The sequence below is a fragment of the Embiotoca jacksoni genome, unplaced genomic scaffold, assembly GCF_022577435.1.
Source record: "Embiotoca jacksoni isolate LCO1_2020_lvr unplaced genomic scaffold, fEmbJac1.0.p SCAF_14, whole genome shotgun sequence".
Taxonomy (NCBI): Eukaryota; Metazoa; Chordata; class Actinopteri; family Embiotocidae; genus Embiotoca; species Embiotoca jacksoni.
In genome coordinates this window covers 16,250,976-16,266,829 of record NW_027185274.1, presented here as the reverse complement: position 1 = coordinate 16,266,829, position 15,854 = coordinate 16,250,976, and the positions used below count along the sequence as shown (strand labels likewise).

General features: G+C 47.4%; 1 protein-coding gene across 3 annotated transcripts in view; it reads right to left on the bottom strand.

The window, feature by feature from the left end:
• Positions 1-15,145, bottom strand: part of rsf1a (remodeling and spacing factor 1a) — a 15,408-nt gene extending 263 nt beyond the window's left edge. Inside the window, exons 1-18 of one of the 3 annotated variants that reach the window (XM_069148297.1) lie at positions 14,920-15,145; positions 11,828-11,919; positions 11,606-11,698; positions 11,281-11,486; positions 10,999-11,117; positions 10,319-10,426; positions 8,432-9,854; positions 8,060-8,273; positions 7,747-7,965; positions 7,239-7,343; positions 6,968-7,047; positions 6,802-6,850; positions 6,305-6,411; positions 5,994-6,058; positions 5,660-5,834; positions 5,325-5,557; positions 5,024-5,221; positions 1-4,564 (exon numbers count right to left, since the gene is read on the bottom strand). The exon at positions 1-4,564 is cut by the window's left edge and continues 263 nt beyond it. In XM_069148297.1, coding sequence (XP_069004398.1) covers positions 3,732-4,564; positions 5,024-5,221; positions 5,325-5,557; positions 5,660-5,834; positions 5,994-6,058; positions 6,305-6,411; positions 6,802-6,850; positions 6,968-7,047; positions 7,239-7,343; positions 7,747-7,965; positions 8,060-8,273; positions 8,432-9,854; positions 10,319-10,426; positions 10,999-11,117; positions 11,281-11,486; positions 11,606-11,698; positions 11,828-11,919; positions 14,920-15,073 — 4,473 coding nt within the window. In that variant the 5' untranslated portion in view covers positions 15,074-15,145 and the 3' untranslated portion in view covers positions 1-3,731. Of the gene's footprint in view, positions 4,565-5,023; positions 5,222-5,324; positions 5,558-5,659; positions 5,835-5,993; positions 6,059-6,304; positions 6,412-6,801; positions 6,851-6,967; positions 7,048-7,238; positions 7,344-7,746; positions 7,966-8,059; positions 8,298-8,431; positions 9,855-10,318; positions 10,427-10,998; positions 11,118-11,280; positions 11,487-11,605; positions 11,699-11,827; positions 11,920-14,195; positions 14,265-14,919 lie in introns of those variants that run through there. The other 2 variants (XM_069148296.1, XM_069148298.1) reach the window with 2 other exon arrangements.
• Positions 15,146-15,854: the final 709 nt, after the last annotated feature.

The window sequence follows — 15,854 nt, the reverse complement described above, 5'->3', positions numbered from 1 at the left end:
TTTAATAACTTAGAAAACATTTATGTTACAGCAGTACTACAGTAACAGTACAACAGAGAAATGGAAGGAGCCGCATTCACATCCACTGGTGCCAGTCTGAACACTTGAAAGCCAACAGATTGTGCCACAGAGGCGAGAGAGAGAGAGCCCATCGATCTGCCCTCAAACAGACGGGGAGCTTCATCTTTCTTTAAAAAGGACACGGAGTCAGATTTCATTCTTGTTTTAAAAGTAAAACCTCAAATTGAATGATCCAAAAAAAAAATCACTGCAGGATTTTCCTGAACTCCCTTTTTAAACACATGATCAGAAGTAGAAACGGGTGCTCAGAGGAGCTTTTTTTTTTAAATTTTTTTTTTTTTAAATTTTTTTATCTGTAACTGGTGTTTATTTTCCCACAACACCTGAACGACCACAGGAAAAGTACCTGGAACATTTCAAACTCCAGCCAGGCAGAGATCCCCCACTCTGCTTAACAGTTCAATCTTTTAACAATTTTAAAATATTTTATCTTCAAAAAACTTTATCTAGATCTCACTTTAATGCAAAAAAAAAAAAATCAGCTGGTTTTGATCATTTTCCTGATTTATAGACTCATTTTTTTGAATCATTACAACACGTTCTTTAAGATGATTATACAGGATATAGTCAAAGAACATCGGTGCTTCCGTCAGGGTTCGGACTGCGATCTAATGAATCATTTTAATGGAGAACTCTCCCGGCTGCTGAGTTTGTTTTTTTTGAAAGTTTTTTTTTTACGGATCATCGCCTCTTCAGACGCTCGGTACGTACAGGCGACTTAAATTCACCTCAATTTTAAAATGGAACAAAAGAAGAAGAAAAATAAACTCTTGCGTGTCACGTGACAGTTTGGCTTCTTGTGCGTCTTCACTTTTGCTTTTTATGGGAATATATGAGAGCAAAGGTTTGTTAAAAAGCAGAATTACTGGCTGTGTTAGTGTTGAGATCAGACAGACAACAATCCTCTCTGGCTGTTGCACCGCTGGACCGCGAAGTTTGTTAAAACAAATGGATTTCTTGCAGCTTCAAACCAAATTCAGGAGGAACCTCACGCCAATAAGAAAACGGTAAACTTGGCTTTTACCTCGGACGGAGGCCAATTCAAATAAAGAAATCTTCCACTTTCATAGGACTTAAAGATAAAAATTATTCAGCGAATTTCTGAGACGATTTTCAATTTCAAAGAAACGTTGGTTAATATCAGATTCTTGCGATCAGTCATGATGAACAAGATAAAGATACATAATAAATGTTGTATTAACTTTGTTTGCACTTCGTACTTAATTCTTTTTCTGACGTAAAATCAGCAGCTTTTCTTGATCTGCCTCATTTTGTTAGCGTTTCTATTTCAGCCAATTATTTCATCCCTGACTATATATTTATAATATAAATGATATATTATTGTTTTTTTGCAGAACCAGATGTTACTGACTAAAATGAATGAAGAATATAGCAGACGTACATTAATGTACAAACAGGTGATCGCTTGAATGTTGCTCGTGTCTGTAGAAGAAAACTCGTTGATAAAACTTGTTCCATTTCTCATATTCAGTCAACTTTTTTTTTTTACTCCTAATTTGGCTTATTAGAGCTCGGATGTAGTTGAGTTTGATAAATACAGGCCTGAAGTTGAATCGCCATCTATTTCATCTTAAAATGCTGATTTTAAAAAGTTAAAATGAAGCTCTCGAGGCCAGCGGTTTAAACAAAATTCAAAGAGAAGTGGAGCCTGTGAACAGCAGGAGCGAACTCGTTTAAAGCCTCAACAGTGATCCGACTGTGTGGAGTTACGGGAATTACGAGCGCAAGTTCCCACCAGTGATCCAGAAGCTGAGAAACAACTGTTTGATTGGTTTTCTTCCCCCTGAGCCTCGATCATAAAATAAAGCTTTGTTCTCTCTGAAAACCTCCCGGCGCCCCAACTCGGGGACGCCGAATGTCAAAAACCTTCAAGCACACGTCAGCAGTGTTCGGCTCCGTGTGACATTTTCACTCGTGAACGGGCTCCACGCTGGTCTCATTTCACACAAATCGACGGCCGCGAGAATCTCAAAACAAAACAAACAAACCGCTGATGGACTCGCAGCTGAGAGCCGATCGATCGGTCGATCGATCGATCGATCGTTCGATGGACGCGTCGCTCGCAGCAGCAGCATCTCTCCTCCTCTCGATGCTTCATATAGAAAATATAACACTATATTTTACAAGAGGACTAAGAGAACAGGACATCTATTATCTTACAAGGGACAGCGTACAGGCAAAAATATGTACAGCAAACGTGAGCCCGCCGGCCCGAGGGAGGGAGGGAGGGGGGGGGGCAACGAACCGAGCGAGCGGCGATAGCGAACACTTTGGCCGTCGGAGAGACATCGGTCCTCGAGGAGGACTTAAAGACCAAATACTTCTAAAACTGAACCGCTGAACTTCCATAAACCAGGAAGACTCCGTGACTTCATTCTGGTTTCAGCCGACAACTTTTCTACGTTTTTTTTTTTGTTGTTGGCCCATTTTTGGGTTCAGTTGTTCCTCGAGAACAAAGTCACCGCACGGTGGAGATGAACGAGGCCGGAGAGCAGCGCGGGAATGCACACGGAGCGGGAGGAGCTGCAACTCTTCACAAGCACGTTTTCTAAGTTCGTCCCCCAGCGTCAGACACCCGAGTCCTACCGGGACCTCCTGAGGCGTCTGAGGGAGAAAAAAAACCACCTGAACTGTGGCGCCATGGCAACAAGGTTCTCCAGCATCACAACACGCCGCTCGCAAACCACGGGACTTGACTCACTGCGACTTCTTTCTGTGCCCCAAAAATCGGACCAGAAATCTGATGTTTCTCTGCTCCAGTTTCGGGCGAAATCCCAAACGTTCAGGCACCAGCGGTCCCGTGAACGTGTCGAATCCACAGATGTATCCTGAATACGTCCACGTGAAGGTCGCGGCCTCCCGCTGCTCCGTGTGCGTCGCTGCTGCGCTACGTTTGAGGGAAACGGGAAGTTTTGGAACGTTTTGATCGCACCTCATAATCATCGGAGCTTGGACTAATTATTTTCATCGTCAATCAATCTGCCGACTACTATGATGAATACTTTAGTCTATAAAACATCAGAAAATAGTGATCGGTCACAATTTCTTGAAGCCCATTTTCTTTTTTGTTCGGCCGGGTTTAAAAACTTCAAATACTGCGTTTGGTCTCTCCGAGCAGCAGAGTTCGGTCCGACGCTGACGCCCTCCTCGGCGGCGGGTTATTAGCTGCTAAGAGAATGATGAAGTGATTTTTAGAATGAGGTACACTACAAACAAACTCCTGTGTCCGACTCGGGATGAATCCACCGTTGTGGTGCGGCGCAGTCCCGTCGGAGAGGAGTCGGTGTGACTCGGGGACGTGAAGCGTTTGGTCCGGCCGGCTGCGAGTGTCAAGAGGGAACCACGAGTCTCTGCTGCGACACACAGCCTGCGAAGGTGGATAGCATCTACCACAATACAACAGCGACGAAGAGGAGCAAAGACGGGGGGAGTGAGAGGAGGTGGTGTGTGTGCGTGCGTGCGTGCGTGCGTGTGTGTGCACGTGTGTGTGTGTGTGTGTGTGTGTGTGTGTGTGTGTGTGTGTGTGTGTGTGTGTGTGTGTGCGTGTGTGTGTGTCCAGTTTGAATGGTGGTCTGTGGGTGACGGTTAAAAGAAAACAAAGAAGCGAGCGTTGTTCACCCAGACAGCCATCATGACTGTACGCTGTTCTGGACAGAGTTTAATGAGTCTGTCTGACCTTCGTCCTCCTCCTCCTCTTCATCCTCTTCATCCTCCTCTTCTTCTTCTTCTTCTTCTTCTTCTTTCTCCTCCTCTGGATGTAAAGGGCCGTTGTGCCTCCCCTGCCTGCCTGACCCTGCACTGTCCCTGGGCACGGAGGGACTTCCGTCCCCCGGCTTGGGGCCTCTGGAGGTCCGGTGTCCGTTAGACGGAGACAGGCTGCGGCCCCGCCCCTTTTCCTTTTCCTGAGCGTCGCTGTCGTGTCTGCTGTCGGCACTCCTCTCCACCGCTGAAGACTTTTTGGTCATCAACTTCTGCCTCCCGCCCTCTTCCTCCTCGTCTTCCTCCTCGTCGTCGTCGGAGTCGATGCGGTTGAGTCTTTTGCGGATGGGACGATCTTCCTCCGAAGACGACTCGGAGTCGGACGACTCGGAGTCGTCCGACTCGTCAGTCGACGGCCGCCGTTTCTTCAGCATCTGAGCGAGTCTCTTGCGCCTCTGCTGCAACAGGATCTCTCTTCTCCTCCCCCGGCCCATTTTCTCCGGGTCCTCCTCGTCTCGGTCTGTCCTCTTTAGTCTCCTCCGCTTGTCTCGGTCCTCGCCCTCCTCCAGCCGTCTCCTCTTCAGCCGCCTCCCTCTCTGTCCATCCTCGTCCTCGTCTCCGCATCTCCTCCGCTTTTCTCTCGTCCTCTTTCTCCGGAGTTCCTCCTCCTCTCTTCTCTTCCTGCTCGCTCTCCTTCTCTGGTCATCTTCCTCCTCGTCTTCGTAATCGTCCTCCTCCTCTGAGTCTCTGGAAGACGGCGACGCTGAAGGAAAAAGAAAAAGACAAATTCAGCTCCTGACTTGAAAACAAGAAGAGAACGTGAATGAAGAAAGAAGAAATCACGGCTGAATTATCGACTTCACACAAAAACTCAAAACAAAGAACAAATAACGTTCCTGAACTGAAACCAGACAATAATTTTGTTGGATGACAAAACGAGACAGAAGAAAGATTCCCTTCACTATTACCGAATGAAAATCATCATGAACTGCAAAACTAACGAAAAACAAATTCCCATGAATGCAGCGGTTTTAATAATCTAACAGAAAAATGTGCTTCAGCAGTTAGCGGGTTACAAATGACAACTTTTAAACCTGCTGTTTCTAAATATTTGGTGGATTTGATTTCTTCCATTTGAGCGTCGGCTGGTTTTTCTGCGTGACATCGTATTTACCGGCCGGCCGAACATGTGACCTGCGCGAGTTCCTCTGAGTTCACTGACCGTCGCTGTAGTCGCTCGACAGACGCTCCTTGCGAGGTCGTCCGCGGGGTCTCGGCTTCTTCCTGTCGGGGGAGGCCCGCGAGTTCTCCGACGACTCCGACGTCTCGCGGTAGTTCACCTGCTGCCGCTGGCCCCGCCTCAGGCCCCGCCTCTTTTTTTCCGCGTCGCTGTCGGTCATGTTGCTGAACTGGTCGGAGTCTGGGGGGAGCAGACGGAGAGACGGCGGGTGACAACGACGAGGTTTCAAAAGGAGCACCAACACGCTCGCGAGCGGTGAAATCCAATCGAGTCGCGCACTCACCCATCTCTTCCTCGCTCTCCTCCTCCTCCTCTTCCTCCGAGGAGCGTCTCCGCCGCCGTCTCAGCCGTTTCCGGCCCCGGCGTTGGGTCCTGCTGGGTTTGTGTTTCGGCGTCCCTTTCTGCGCCCGTTTGGAGCGGCTGCCTCCGTCCCAGCAGGCCACGTCGCTGCCCGCCTCTTCCTCCTCCTCCTCGTCGTCGTCCGCCCCGGACGCGGCAAAATCCTCGTCCTCTGAGCTGTGGGAGGAGGAAGAGGAGGAGGAGGAGGAGGAAGAGGAGGAATGAGCCAGAACACCAGACAGAAGAGAGGACGGAGACCTCTGAAGAAACGCTTGTTACCTGTTGCTGAGCATGAATTCGTCTTCGCTCTCGGCCGCCGTGCTGTCGCTCTCCAGGTCGTTCAGTCGCCGCCTCTTCCTGTTCCTGGCAGCACGAGTCTGGCTTCTGATTGGCCGCTGGCCCTCCTTCCCGTCCTCCGACAGGATGGCGGTGATCTCGTTGCCCCGTCCTGCTCCTGAGGGACAGCGGTTCAGTTTAGGTTCTGGGTCAAAGTCATGTCGTTTAAAATTGTATCGACAACCTGCAGAAACCCACGTTAACCAGCAGCTGGACGAAACAAACATTTTAAAAACACAAACAAAGCAGTTCACGGACCTTTGAACGGAGCACTCACCTCCACAGAGGTCCCGGATGTCCTCCTCGATAGCCTCGTCGATGGCGTCGTCAAAGTCATCAAACCTGCAACGCAACAGATGATCACAGCTTCTGATCTCAGTTATCATTCAGTTATTGATCGTAGTTTCTCTTTTGGTTGCCGGAGGGCAGATAGTCATTATTAAGAAGCTGTCCAACATGAATGTAAACGATGGTTTACTCACTCTACAGCTTTCTTACGCCTCGGAGGATTCGCACAGTGTGTTATTGTTGGTAACCCCCCCACCCCCACCCCTTGTCACCTTTGACCCCCTGCCAGGCCACACCCACCTGTAGCTGATGTGCTTCCTGGTCCTGGTCGATCTCCTCCCCAGATTTTTGCTCTTTTTGGGATCCTTCTTCTTTGTGGTCTTCTCCTCTTCCTCCTCGTCTCCCTCCTGAGACGGCAGAGACAAAAATATGAGCCAATGTTGGCTTCACAACAAACACACGCTCCAGAGGATTAGAATTATCTTGAAGATTAACAACTTTTAAAATACTCTCAATTCATTCTCACTGTTGATACTGAAACTGATAATTATTCCAAAGTGTTGTCTCAACACTGATGTGGCACAATGACAAAAATTATGAATGATAATAATAATAATAAGAAACTGTAGTTGTTTAGCAGCTTTCATTAAATAATTGCAGCTCAAAGTGCTTTACAGGAAGAAAATTACACAAAAACAGATTTAAAGGAGCATAAAAACATGTTAAAATGTAATTTAAAAGAAAAGACAATGAAATAAAATGCATTTAAAACATAACAACTTTAAGACGTCACTCACAGGAATGATGTTCTCCACACTGATGCCGACGTACACCAGCCGCTCCCTCCTGACAGGAGAGACAATGAAGAGCTTGTCTTTTTTTGCCTGATCGTAGTGTGTGTGTGTGTGTGTGTGTGTGTGTGTGTGTGTGTGTGTGTGTGTGTGTGTGTGTGTGTGCGTGTACCTCCTCTCTGCTCGCTCTCTTTTCTTCAGAGCGCTGTCCAGATTCTGCAGCTGCTCCTCCAGTTTCTCACACAGCAGCTTCTGAAGGAGAGAAAAACCAAAACAGTCTGTGAATGATGTCGCCGGTTTATTCTCGGACCTGACTGTTCTTCTCGTGCGGCAGCACGTTTGTGTTTAAGTAGCATTTTGGGACTTTAAGCATGTTTGGTGTCTGACAGCAGCGCTTAGCTCACTGAGTAACTGTCGGGTTTTAAATATGAATAGCGGCTCACGTGTTGGCAGGGCGGGCAGAACCACTCTCCGTCGGGGATCAGCATGAGCGGCGGGCGCAGACAGGCGGTGTGGTATCCGCTGTCACAGGAGTCGCACAGCAGGATCTGAGGACGCGCACGCACACACACAAACACACACACACACACCGATGATGATGGTTACCTGCACACAGCCTTTAAATGGCTTCAGTATTTTCTGTTTGTTGTTTTTTTTTTTTTTTTTACTTTGATGACAGATTTGTTGTTTCAGTCAGAAAACATCGTCAGACTTTTGCTGGTTTTGGCTTCTAAATCTGACAATTTGCTTCATTTCCTGCCAATATAATTGTAATTTAAGTGCTGAGATGGCTTCTTATTGCGCAATGATCATTATTGTTGACACTTTATGAGGTGCGATCAAGACGTTCAGAGACCGCTTCTGTTGCCAACAAACACGGAGCGGCGCGCTGCTGATCGGAAACGCTCTCTGAACTGTCTGATGGCGTCTCACGCACTCTCCCCCTCTCACCAGTTCGGGGTGGTTGGGCAGGCCGCAGTGAGTGCAGGCGTCCTCACTGGGAAGCTCCTCTGATTTACATGAACCTTCCTCCGAGTCGCTGCCTCCCTCGCTCTCCTCGTCCTCCTCGCCTCGCTTCCTCCCCCGCTCCTCCGCCTCCCCTCCCTCGTTCAGTTTGCGTCTCTTTGTGCGGATGTTGGACCAGCGGGGGCGTCGGTGCCTCCGTTTACCCTGAAGATGCACCAGGAGAGACGGTCACACGGATAGTAATGGATAAAGAAAATGACGTGTTCATTCTCACAGGACACAGACGGAAACTGGTTACCCTTCGTTTCCTAATTTGCCCAACGGCTTCGGTTTTTCTGTCTTTCTTTGTGGCTGAGCTCGGGTTCTCTTCATCATCTTCCTCCTCCTCTTCCTCCTCTTCTTCCTCATCCTCCTCTTCCTCCTCCTCCTCCCCTTCGTCCCTTGTTCTGGCAGGTTGTGCCTGTTTTTTTTGTGGTTTCTTTTTCTGGCTGTCGGCCGCCTTTGAGCTCGGCCTGCAGGTTGGCAAAGCAGATGATCTTCAAGAAAAAAGGTGTAGATGGGATGAATGTATGATCAGAATCGAATCGGCCCAAGATGATATTACAAACATGGAGACAAACATGATGTTTATTCTCTGATCTACCAATTACATGAATTTTATTACACACACCTGCAAATCCTGGCAGATCTCCTCAGCTGCCTCCCTTCCTCTTGCACCTCCTGCTCTCTCTCTTTCTCTTTCTCCTCCTCCTTCCCGCCTTTTCCCCTCAGCTTGTTCCTCCGGTGGGGAGGAATCTTGATCTTCAGCCTGATTCCTTCTTTCTGGAGCTCAGACGATGCTTCCTCCAGAGGAACCTGCCTCTGCTCTGCTCCAAGCCCGATGTCTTTGAGCCTGACCTGGGCCGCCAGCCTGCCGTTGATCCCTCCCCCCTGGTGGATCTTCTTGTCCCGCTGGTCTGCTCTGAGGAGTGAAGCAGCGCCGCCTGACTCGGCCTCCTCCTTCGCTACAGTGCTCGGGCTCTTTTCGTGGTCACTTTTCCTCAACACTACGGCCACGTGGCACTCCGACACCTCCCCTCTCCTCTCCTCCTTCTCGTCCGGGTTGTCATCCGTCTGTTGGCGACTGCTGCTCTCAGTTTTCTGCTCCTCTGTTGTTTTTCCACCCTTGTCTTCTGCCGTTTGTCTCCCGGGTTCCTCTGAGGACTGGGACGTCGAGCAAACGGCGACAGGATCCTCTTTTCTGTCCACGACTTCGGGGAGCTGATCGGGTTTTAAGGACGCCGCCGGTGGTTGTCTCTGTGTCTGAGCCTCGGTCGCTGCGTGAGGAGGAAGCGTGGTGGCTGCCGGGGCCGTCTCCCCTTCGGTCGGCCCCTTCCTCACCAGCACCGACTGCCGGCTCACTTCCCTCATCTCCTCCGCAGCTCTGGAGCCCCGGAGGTCTAAACTGGGCCCGTTTTGTTCCTGCTGCTCGGCACCGGGGACCCTGTGACGCTCAGATGGGCTCCGGATGACCCCTACGTGACCTAAAACGCTGACTTGACCTATGACCCCTATGACGCCATTTTGTCCCTCTTTGTGTGACGGCAGGAGAGACGCCCTCCCGTTGGTCAGTTCTTGCCTCGATGCTGTGACCACGAGCTGCTGCTGCTGCTGTGGAGCAGCCGGACCACCAGGGGGTGCTAACGAGTTGGACATCTTCCCCTCCCGACTGTGACTGTCCTTGGTCTGGATCACTGAAGGGTTACAAACAATAATACTACTGCTGTTACTGTTGTTCAGGTGGTTGCTGTGGAAGCTCTCTGCGAGCTTCAGCTCCCTCTTCTTCAGTGGTATCTTGGCCTGCTGGTTGCTCCTGACGACTGCCCGCTCTGCCTCCTCTTCCTTGTTAATTTCCTGTTTGGTCACACCGGGTGCCATGACGACTGACACGGCGTTTCTGGGGGCGTCTGCGTCCCGGGATTCTGATTTGATGACGGTGGTGATGGTGCTGACGCGGTTATCGAACACTGACGGTCTGCAGTCCGTCTTCTCTTCTTTCACCTCAGCGTCAGAGTTTTCCTGCTTGATTGGCGCCGTCTGCTCCAGCTTCACCACTGCAAAACCAAAATAACAACCATTCAATCTGACAATTGGGTTATTCTGCTGTTTTTGTGCTCAGTTTGTTTCTCATATGAGTCCTTTTGCTCTATTTGTGGTCGTATTATGCCTCATATTGATGGTTTTGAGTTCCTTTCTGGAGTATATTTTGCATAATCTAATAATAATAATAATCTAGTCTGAACTAGTTGGACTTCAATCCATTCAAAAAAATCTGTCCAACAGGTAAACTGTTGTGTGTCCTGGTGCCCTGTGAGTTTAAGAAGCTGTGTGTTTGCACAACATCTGTAATTTGAGTCTGGATAAGGACAGTTTTTTTCCTGTCTGCTGATCAGATTGTTTCATCAGATTTGAAGTTGATTTACAGATTTTATTAAAGCATCGTTAGTCTTTATTCCAGCGAGCCTTTCTCATGAAACACAATGTAAACGTAGGAGAACAGTTTCTTTCATCTCCATACCTTCTCCCGTGGGTTTCTCCTCCTGAACAGGGTCGACCATCTTGCTGTCCGTGTGTCCTTCTGCAGTTTTGGAGGCTTCTGTGTTGGTGCTTCCAACAGCCTCATCTCCTGCATCATTAAAACACACACACACACACACACACACACACACACACACACACACACACACACACACACACACGAAACTCAATAAATGATTGGCTACAAAAACTAAACTCAGTGCCTGTCAAACAAACAATCTTGGCCTATTGAAGTTTTCCCCCTCTGGTTCCTCCTGTCGGGTCACACTTACAACAAGTGAGAAAATATTGACATGTTGGACTTTTCGATACTTTTTGGTTGTTTAACTTTAGATTATTCGACGAGCACTTTTCTCTTTGATGATAGAAATCACATTGTTTTGTGCTGCATCTCTGTTCTAACCACAGTTTTGTGATTTAGTTAATTTTCAATTATATCAGTTTATTATGTATTAACTTTTCTTGGTAATTGTTTCGAGTTATTTTTGCCATTTTAGAAGTCGTTCTGTTTTAGCTCTTAGTTGCATCTCGTATGGACATTCAGTCAAAACCTTAAACTAATGTAAATGTGAAAAGATGACATGAACCTTTAAATGTTTTTTTTGTCTGTTAAAATATTATTAAACCCTTCAATCCAGGCTCCTCATTAGCCGGACATACCTGCATCTTTAGCCACGGGGCTGGCGCTCCTGGATCCAGTCTGGTTCTGGTCCTGATTGAGGCTTGGCTCAACCTGGGCCTTCAGTAGCTCCAGAGCCTCTGCCAGGTCGTTACGAGTCCTGAGAAGACAGATTTTGAATTAGGCTGAAGAGCAGAAAGTGGTGAACCGATGAGACCCCGCAGCCTCTGATGCAACAAACGATTCAACCACCAGAAGAAAAACTGAGAGGAGAGTTTAATGGCATCATGTTAATTTGCAATTTACTTGGACAGCTGTACTACCTGACGATGCACTTCCAGGTGGACCCGTCCAGGTCGTCCTGCTCCTCCGTGTACAGCCGGATGTTCTGCTCCTGGTCCAGCTGCAGCCAGTACATCAAGCCCTGCCGGTCCCGGCCGATAGGCTGTAGACGCATCTTCTCTGGGTCCTCGTCGTTGACCACCATCTTGAACTTCAGGTTGTCATCAAACTGACACTCGCAGAGATACTGACGGGTCAGGAAAGAAGAGGAGCAGGGGGAGAGACATGACAGGTACATGTAGTAGTTGCACTCACTAAATATATGTTCAGCCTGTTATATAATGAAGAAAATGCACTGTGTCATACTTTCAGGATGCTTGACTTGCACTCCATGGACATCTCCTGGTAGCCCTTCTGCTCCAGCTCCCATGCCCAGGTACTGTTCAACTCCTGGCAGACCTGCAGGAGACAACGATTAGATGAACTCAGAAAAGGTCAGAGTTTTCTGAATAAATACACATATCCATATCACCTAACGCCTCCGCTCACCTGTGTGGTGAGAAACCAAAGCACTGAGCAGCAACTCACCTTGGCCAGGTATTTCTCCCAGCGGTCCGTCGTCACAGACCTCCCCAGTTTCCGGAGCAGCTTCACATGGAGCTCCACAAGAGGTTTAGGGACTAAAAAAAACAAACAAAAAACACACACACACGGTGATGAGAAATGTTGACACTGTTCTTGTTAACTTTTCATAAGTCACCTCAACTCCAACGTCAACAAACATTTGCCTGACTGAAGTGCCCTGGAGCACAACTTTAAAGCCATCTACAGTGTTGTTGTTCTTACAGCAGGACCAGAACTTATTTCTCTTCCAGAATCTCGGGAATTTCACCCCAGTGTTTTGTGACATCATTGATCTAATCATTGACATCATTGATCTAATCATGTCACAAAACACTGGGGTGAAATTTACATTTACATGTTACACTGTTCATGTTATTATTTATTCATAAGGGGCCGTGGGCAATAATAAACATGAATGTTTCTATTTTATATCTTATAAAAGAGTCGGCATAAAGCTCATTTTCAGCAGGTTGCAACTAAAAAGATGCACAGCGACACGGCAGCACTGAATGTGTGTTAGCTCAATTAAAAGCAGGATATATATTTAGTTTTGTCCAGTTTTAGATTTTTCTTTTGGGGCATATTTAATGAAAACAACTGACTTCCTGACTGTAAAATTTTTTAAATTACACATTTAACTGGCTGCAACATATGCGGAAATTATATATTCTTTTAAAAAACATCTCTAGAAGGATGATATTTTTTTTTATCTGAAAAAAATGTAGTCAGATCTGTAAACTGTACAGAACTGTTCTGTTAGAGTTCTGTAATAACACCTTTCAACCTAAACAAAGCACTTGCTTTTATTTTTAAGTCACATTTCTACCCACAGCTGGTGGAAACTGCCGACCACTGCTGAATGCATAAATAAAATGACATTTATGATTTGACCTGTAAATGTAAACTGTGATCATACAGGCACAAACAGCTTACTGCCAATAACGCATTTGGTATGACGTGTAGCACCTTAAATTCTGGGGGCTCATGAGTGAGTTTATCGGTGCAGTTTAAAGACCGGCGATGAAAACAGACGGCTTAGTTTGAGGCTTAGAATATGCAAAATGTTTTCTGCAATAAAAAATCTCTGCACAGGAAGTATTATTAACATTGTTTATGATGTGCTAAGTTATCCATATTTTACATTGCTCACTCAGTGTTGGGTAAATAGACGTTTGCTCTGTCAGTGGTTCACAAAATTAGGGGCCAGCTATCTCAGTTAAATGTAAAATTTTCAGAAAACCTTTCAAGACTTTTTCCATTTTAATGTTAGTCCAGTTGATCAGAAGTTCTCTGTGATGCCCCGTGTTCACTGTAAACAGCTGTGTAAATGTAAACACACTCGTACAGTCGCTGGACCTGTTAAAATCTCCGATATTTATCTCAATATGGGTTTGTAGTCATTTGTATTAAGGTTATCAGAATACAATGTGCTATTATACTGTTATAAATCTATATTCTGCTTTAAAAAAAAAAAACACATATTTAAATGTGTAATAACAATTTTTACAAAAATAAACTGCCTTAAAACATGTGAATAATAAAATAAAGTAAAACACATTTTACAAGTTCTCTCTGTGTGGTCCAACGTGATGCTGTTACGGAACCCTTGAATTTACAGGAAATTCCAGTCTTCTCTTGTGGTTAACATTAAACTAACATTTTTCTACGTTCTCACATTATCAGCTCAGACTAAATCCCAGCCGCGTAGACGCAGTGAACCATGTCCGAAAAACGCCAAAGAAATAACCCGAGCTGTCTGCAGCAGAGATGTTGATAATGTTGAACTTTATTCGGTGGGCTAATTGTGCGCTGTGGAAGCTAACGGTCACTGACGCTCAGCTAGCTAATCAAGCGAGACAGTCCGACGCGGTTTGCAAAGTACCTTTTACGACAGATATGACTCTGAGACATTTGTTTACAGCGACCCATAAAGTGGTAAATTAACTGTTGGTCTCCGAGTTGTGCTTTGATTAAAAGCAGACGGAATCCTCGAAGCTAATTAGTTAGCCAACTGCTAAAGTCTCTACTGCGCCTGCGCAGATTTGACAGCCACTATCTCCACACAGAAAATAACATCCAGTGTTGTTGTTGTTGTTGTTTTTTAATTATTCAACACCGCTCGCTCAGTTTTTGACAGCTGCATAAATTATAGATCGAAGCAAAAAAAAACAACAACAAATAACTACAGAAACCGTGGACCAAACATGATCGATCCATTTAAAGGAGAGGACGCTGTTGTCATCCCTCTGCCCGGCCGCCTGCGAGGCAAGGCCGGGGAAAAATTACACCTGACCGCCCTCCGGAGCCTCGCTGGTCGGCGGCGTGTGGTCACCTCGGCGGTGCTGCATCACGGCTCCCGCTTCAAGTTTTACCCGTGAACAGATCAATACCGGCCTCGGCAGCATGATCGACGACCTGTCACTTGACGCTAAACTAAAAAAAAATAAAAAAAAATATAAAAAATTAAAAAAAAAAAAACCACGCGGGATCCCGTACCGAAACGGTGTAGTCCCGTCTGTATCCGTCCCCCTTAAAGTTCAACACCAAAACACACACAAAGTGAGTTAAATGAGAAGGTGGGGGGTGGTGGTGGTGGTGGTGGGTGGAGGGGAGAGAGAGGGGGTTGGTGGTGGTGTTGGTGTTGGTGGTGTGGGGGGGGTGGGGGGGGGGGGGTGGTGTAGCTTCGTGTTAGCGCGCCTGCTCTCTCCCCCCCTCCGCACGAGCGCTTCTCCACAAACTTGGGACTAAAACTGAGTCTCTCTTTTCTGTGGAAAACTGACCAACCCGGAACAAAAAAAACATCCACCCCCCCACCACCACCCGTTGTACCGTGAAGCCCATCGCCTCACCTCCGCTGCTTCACCGGACCACACACACACACACACACGCACACACACGCAACACTTTTCGTCACCACCATCATCATCGCGATGATGGTGGTGGTGGTGGTGGTGGTGGTGTTTGGCCCCCTTCTCCTCCGGTTTCAAGTGTCGCAGCTTTCCACCACTTCTTCGCCCCCACCGCCAACGAACCCTTAACCCGCCGATCCCTCTCACCTGTCGTCGTGTCCCGCAGATACCGCTCCATCTGCGGGAAGGTCATCTCGGGCAGGTCCAGCGCCGGTCCGTATCGCTCCAGGAACGAGCAGACCTCCGCGAAGCTCGGGCAGAGCGGCGGGCCGGAGCTTCTCACCACCACCGGAGCAGCCATCTTTCCAGGCGGAGAGAAACAGGAGGGGAGGAGGGCTCGCTGCTCGGATGCGACTGAAAATGAATGGAGAGAGCGAAGCATCTACCGGTGTCGAGTTTAACGCAGCACGAGGGCGGGCGGCTTCCGGCAGAGATTTTCAAATTAAAACCACTCGGAGTGCGCGTCCTGCGCTCCTCGCGTAAAGATCCCCCAGCAGAGGACGTGGATGACCACCTTCAGTACCGCGAGCTACCTCAAAACATCTTCAAATCCGTTAAACGGTGTGATTTTCACACGATCCTATTTATTCCCTCACAATAAAGATTTTTACACCTTTATTTTTTTAATACGAAATCTTCACACTTCCGGCGTGTTTGTGATTATTTTAGTTGTAACTTTATGCAGCTGTGTGAAGTTTGGGAGGACCAAGGAGGGCAGAGCGAGAATGCCCAGAATTCATCGCGATAGACCCACATCAACAACAATCCAAAATGGTTTTGGTTTTTATTCCACCAGTGTTTCCAGAACCAACCCAGTAAGCGTCCTGATTAATCAACACTTCCACGAGTCTCGCACAAAAGCTCGACGGCTTACGTGCTGAGGTGTGGACGACGTATCCAAACTCACACCACATCTATTACTCACCATTTAATTTTTTTTCAGTTTAGTTTGAGGTGCAGCTTATTTTTTTTTTTCTTTAAGCACATGGATCCACTGCGCTGCTGCATGCTGCGCAGATAGTCACGCTACCCAGGAGGATGATGCCTTTACGGAGTGTTGGAAAAAAACATCATGTGAGAAA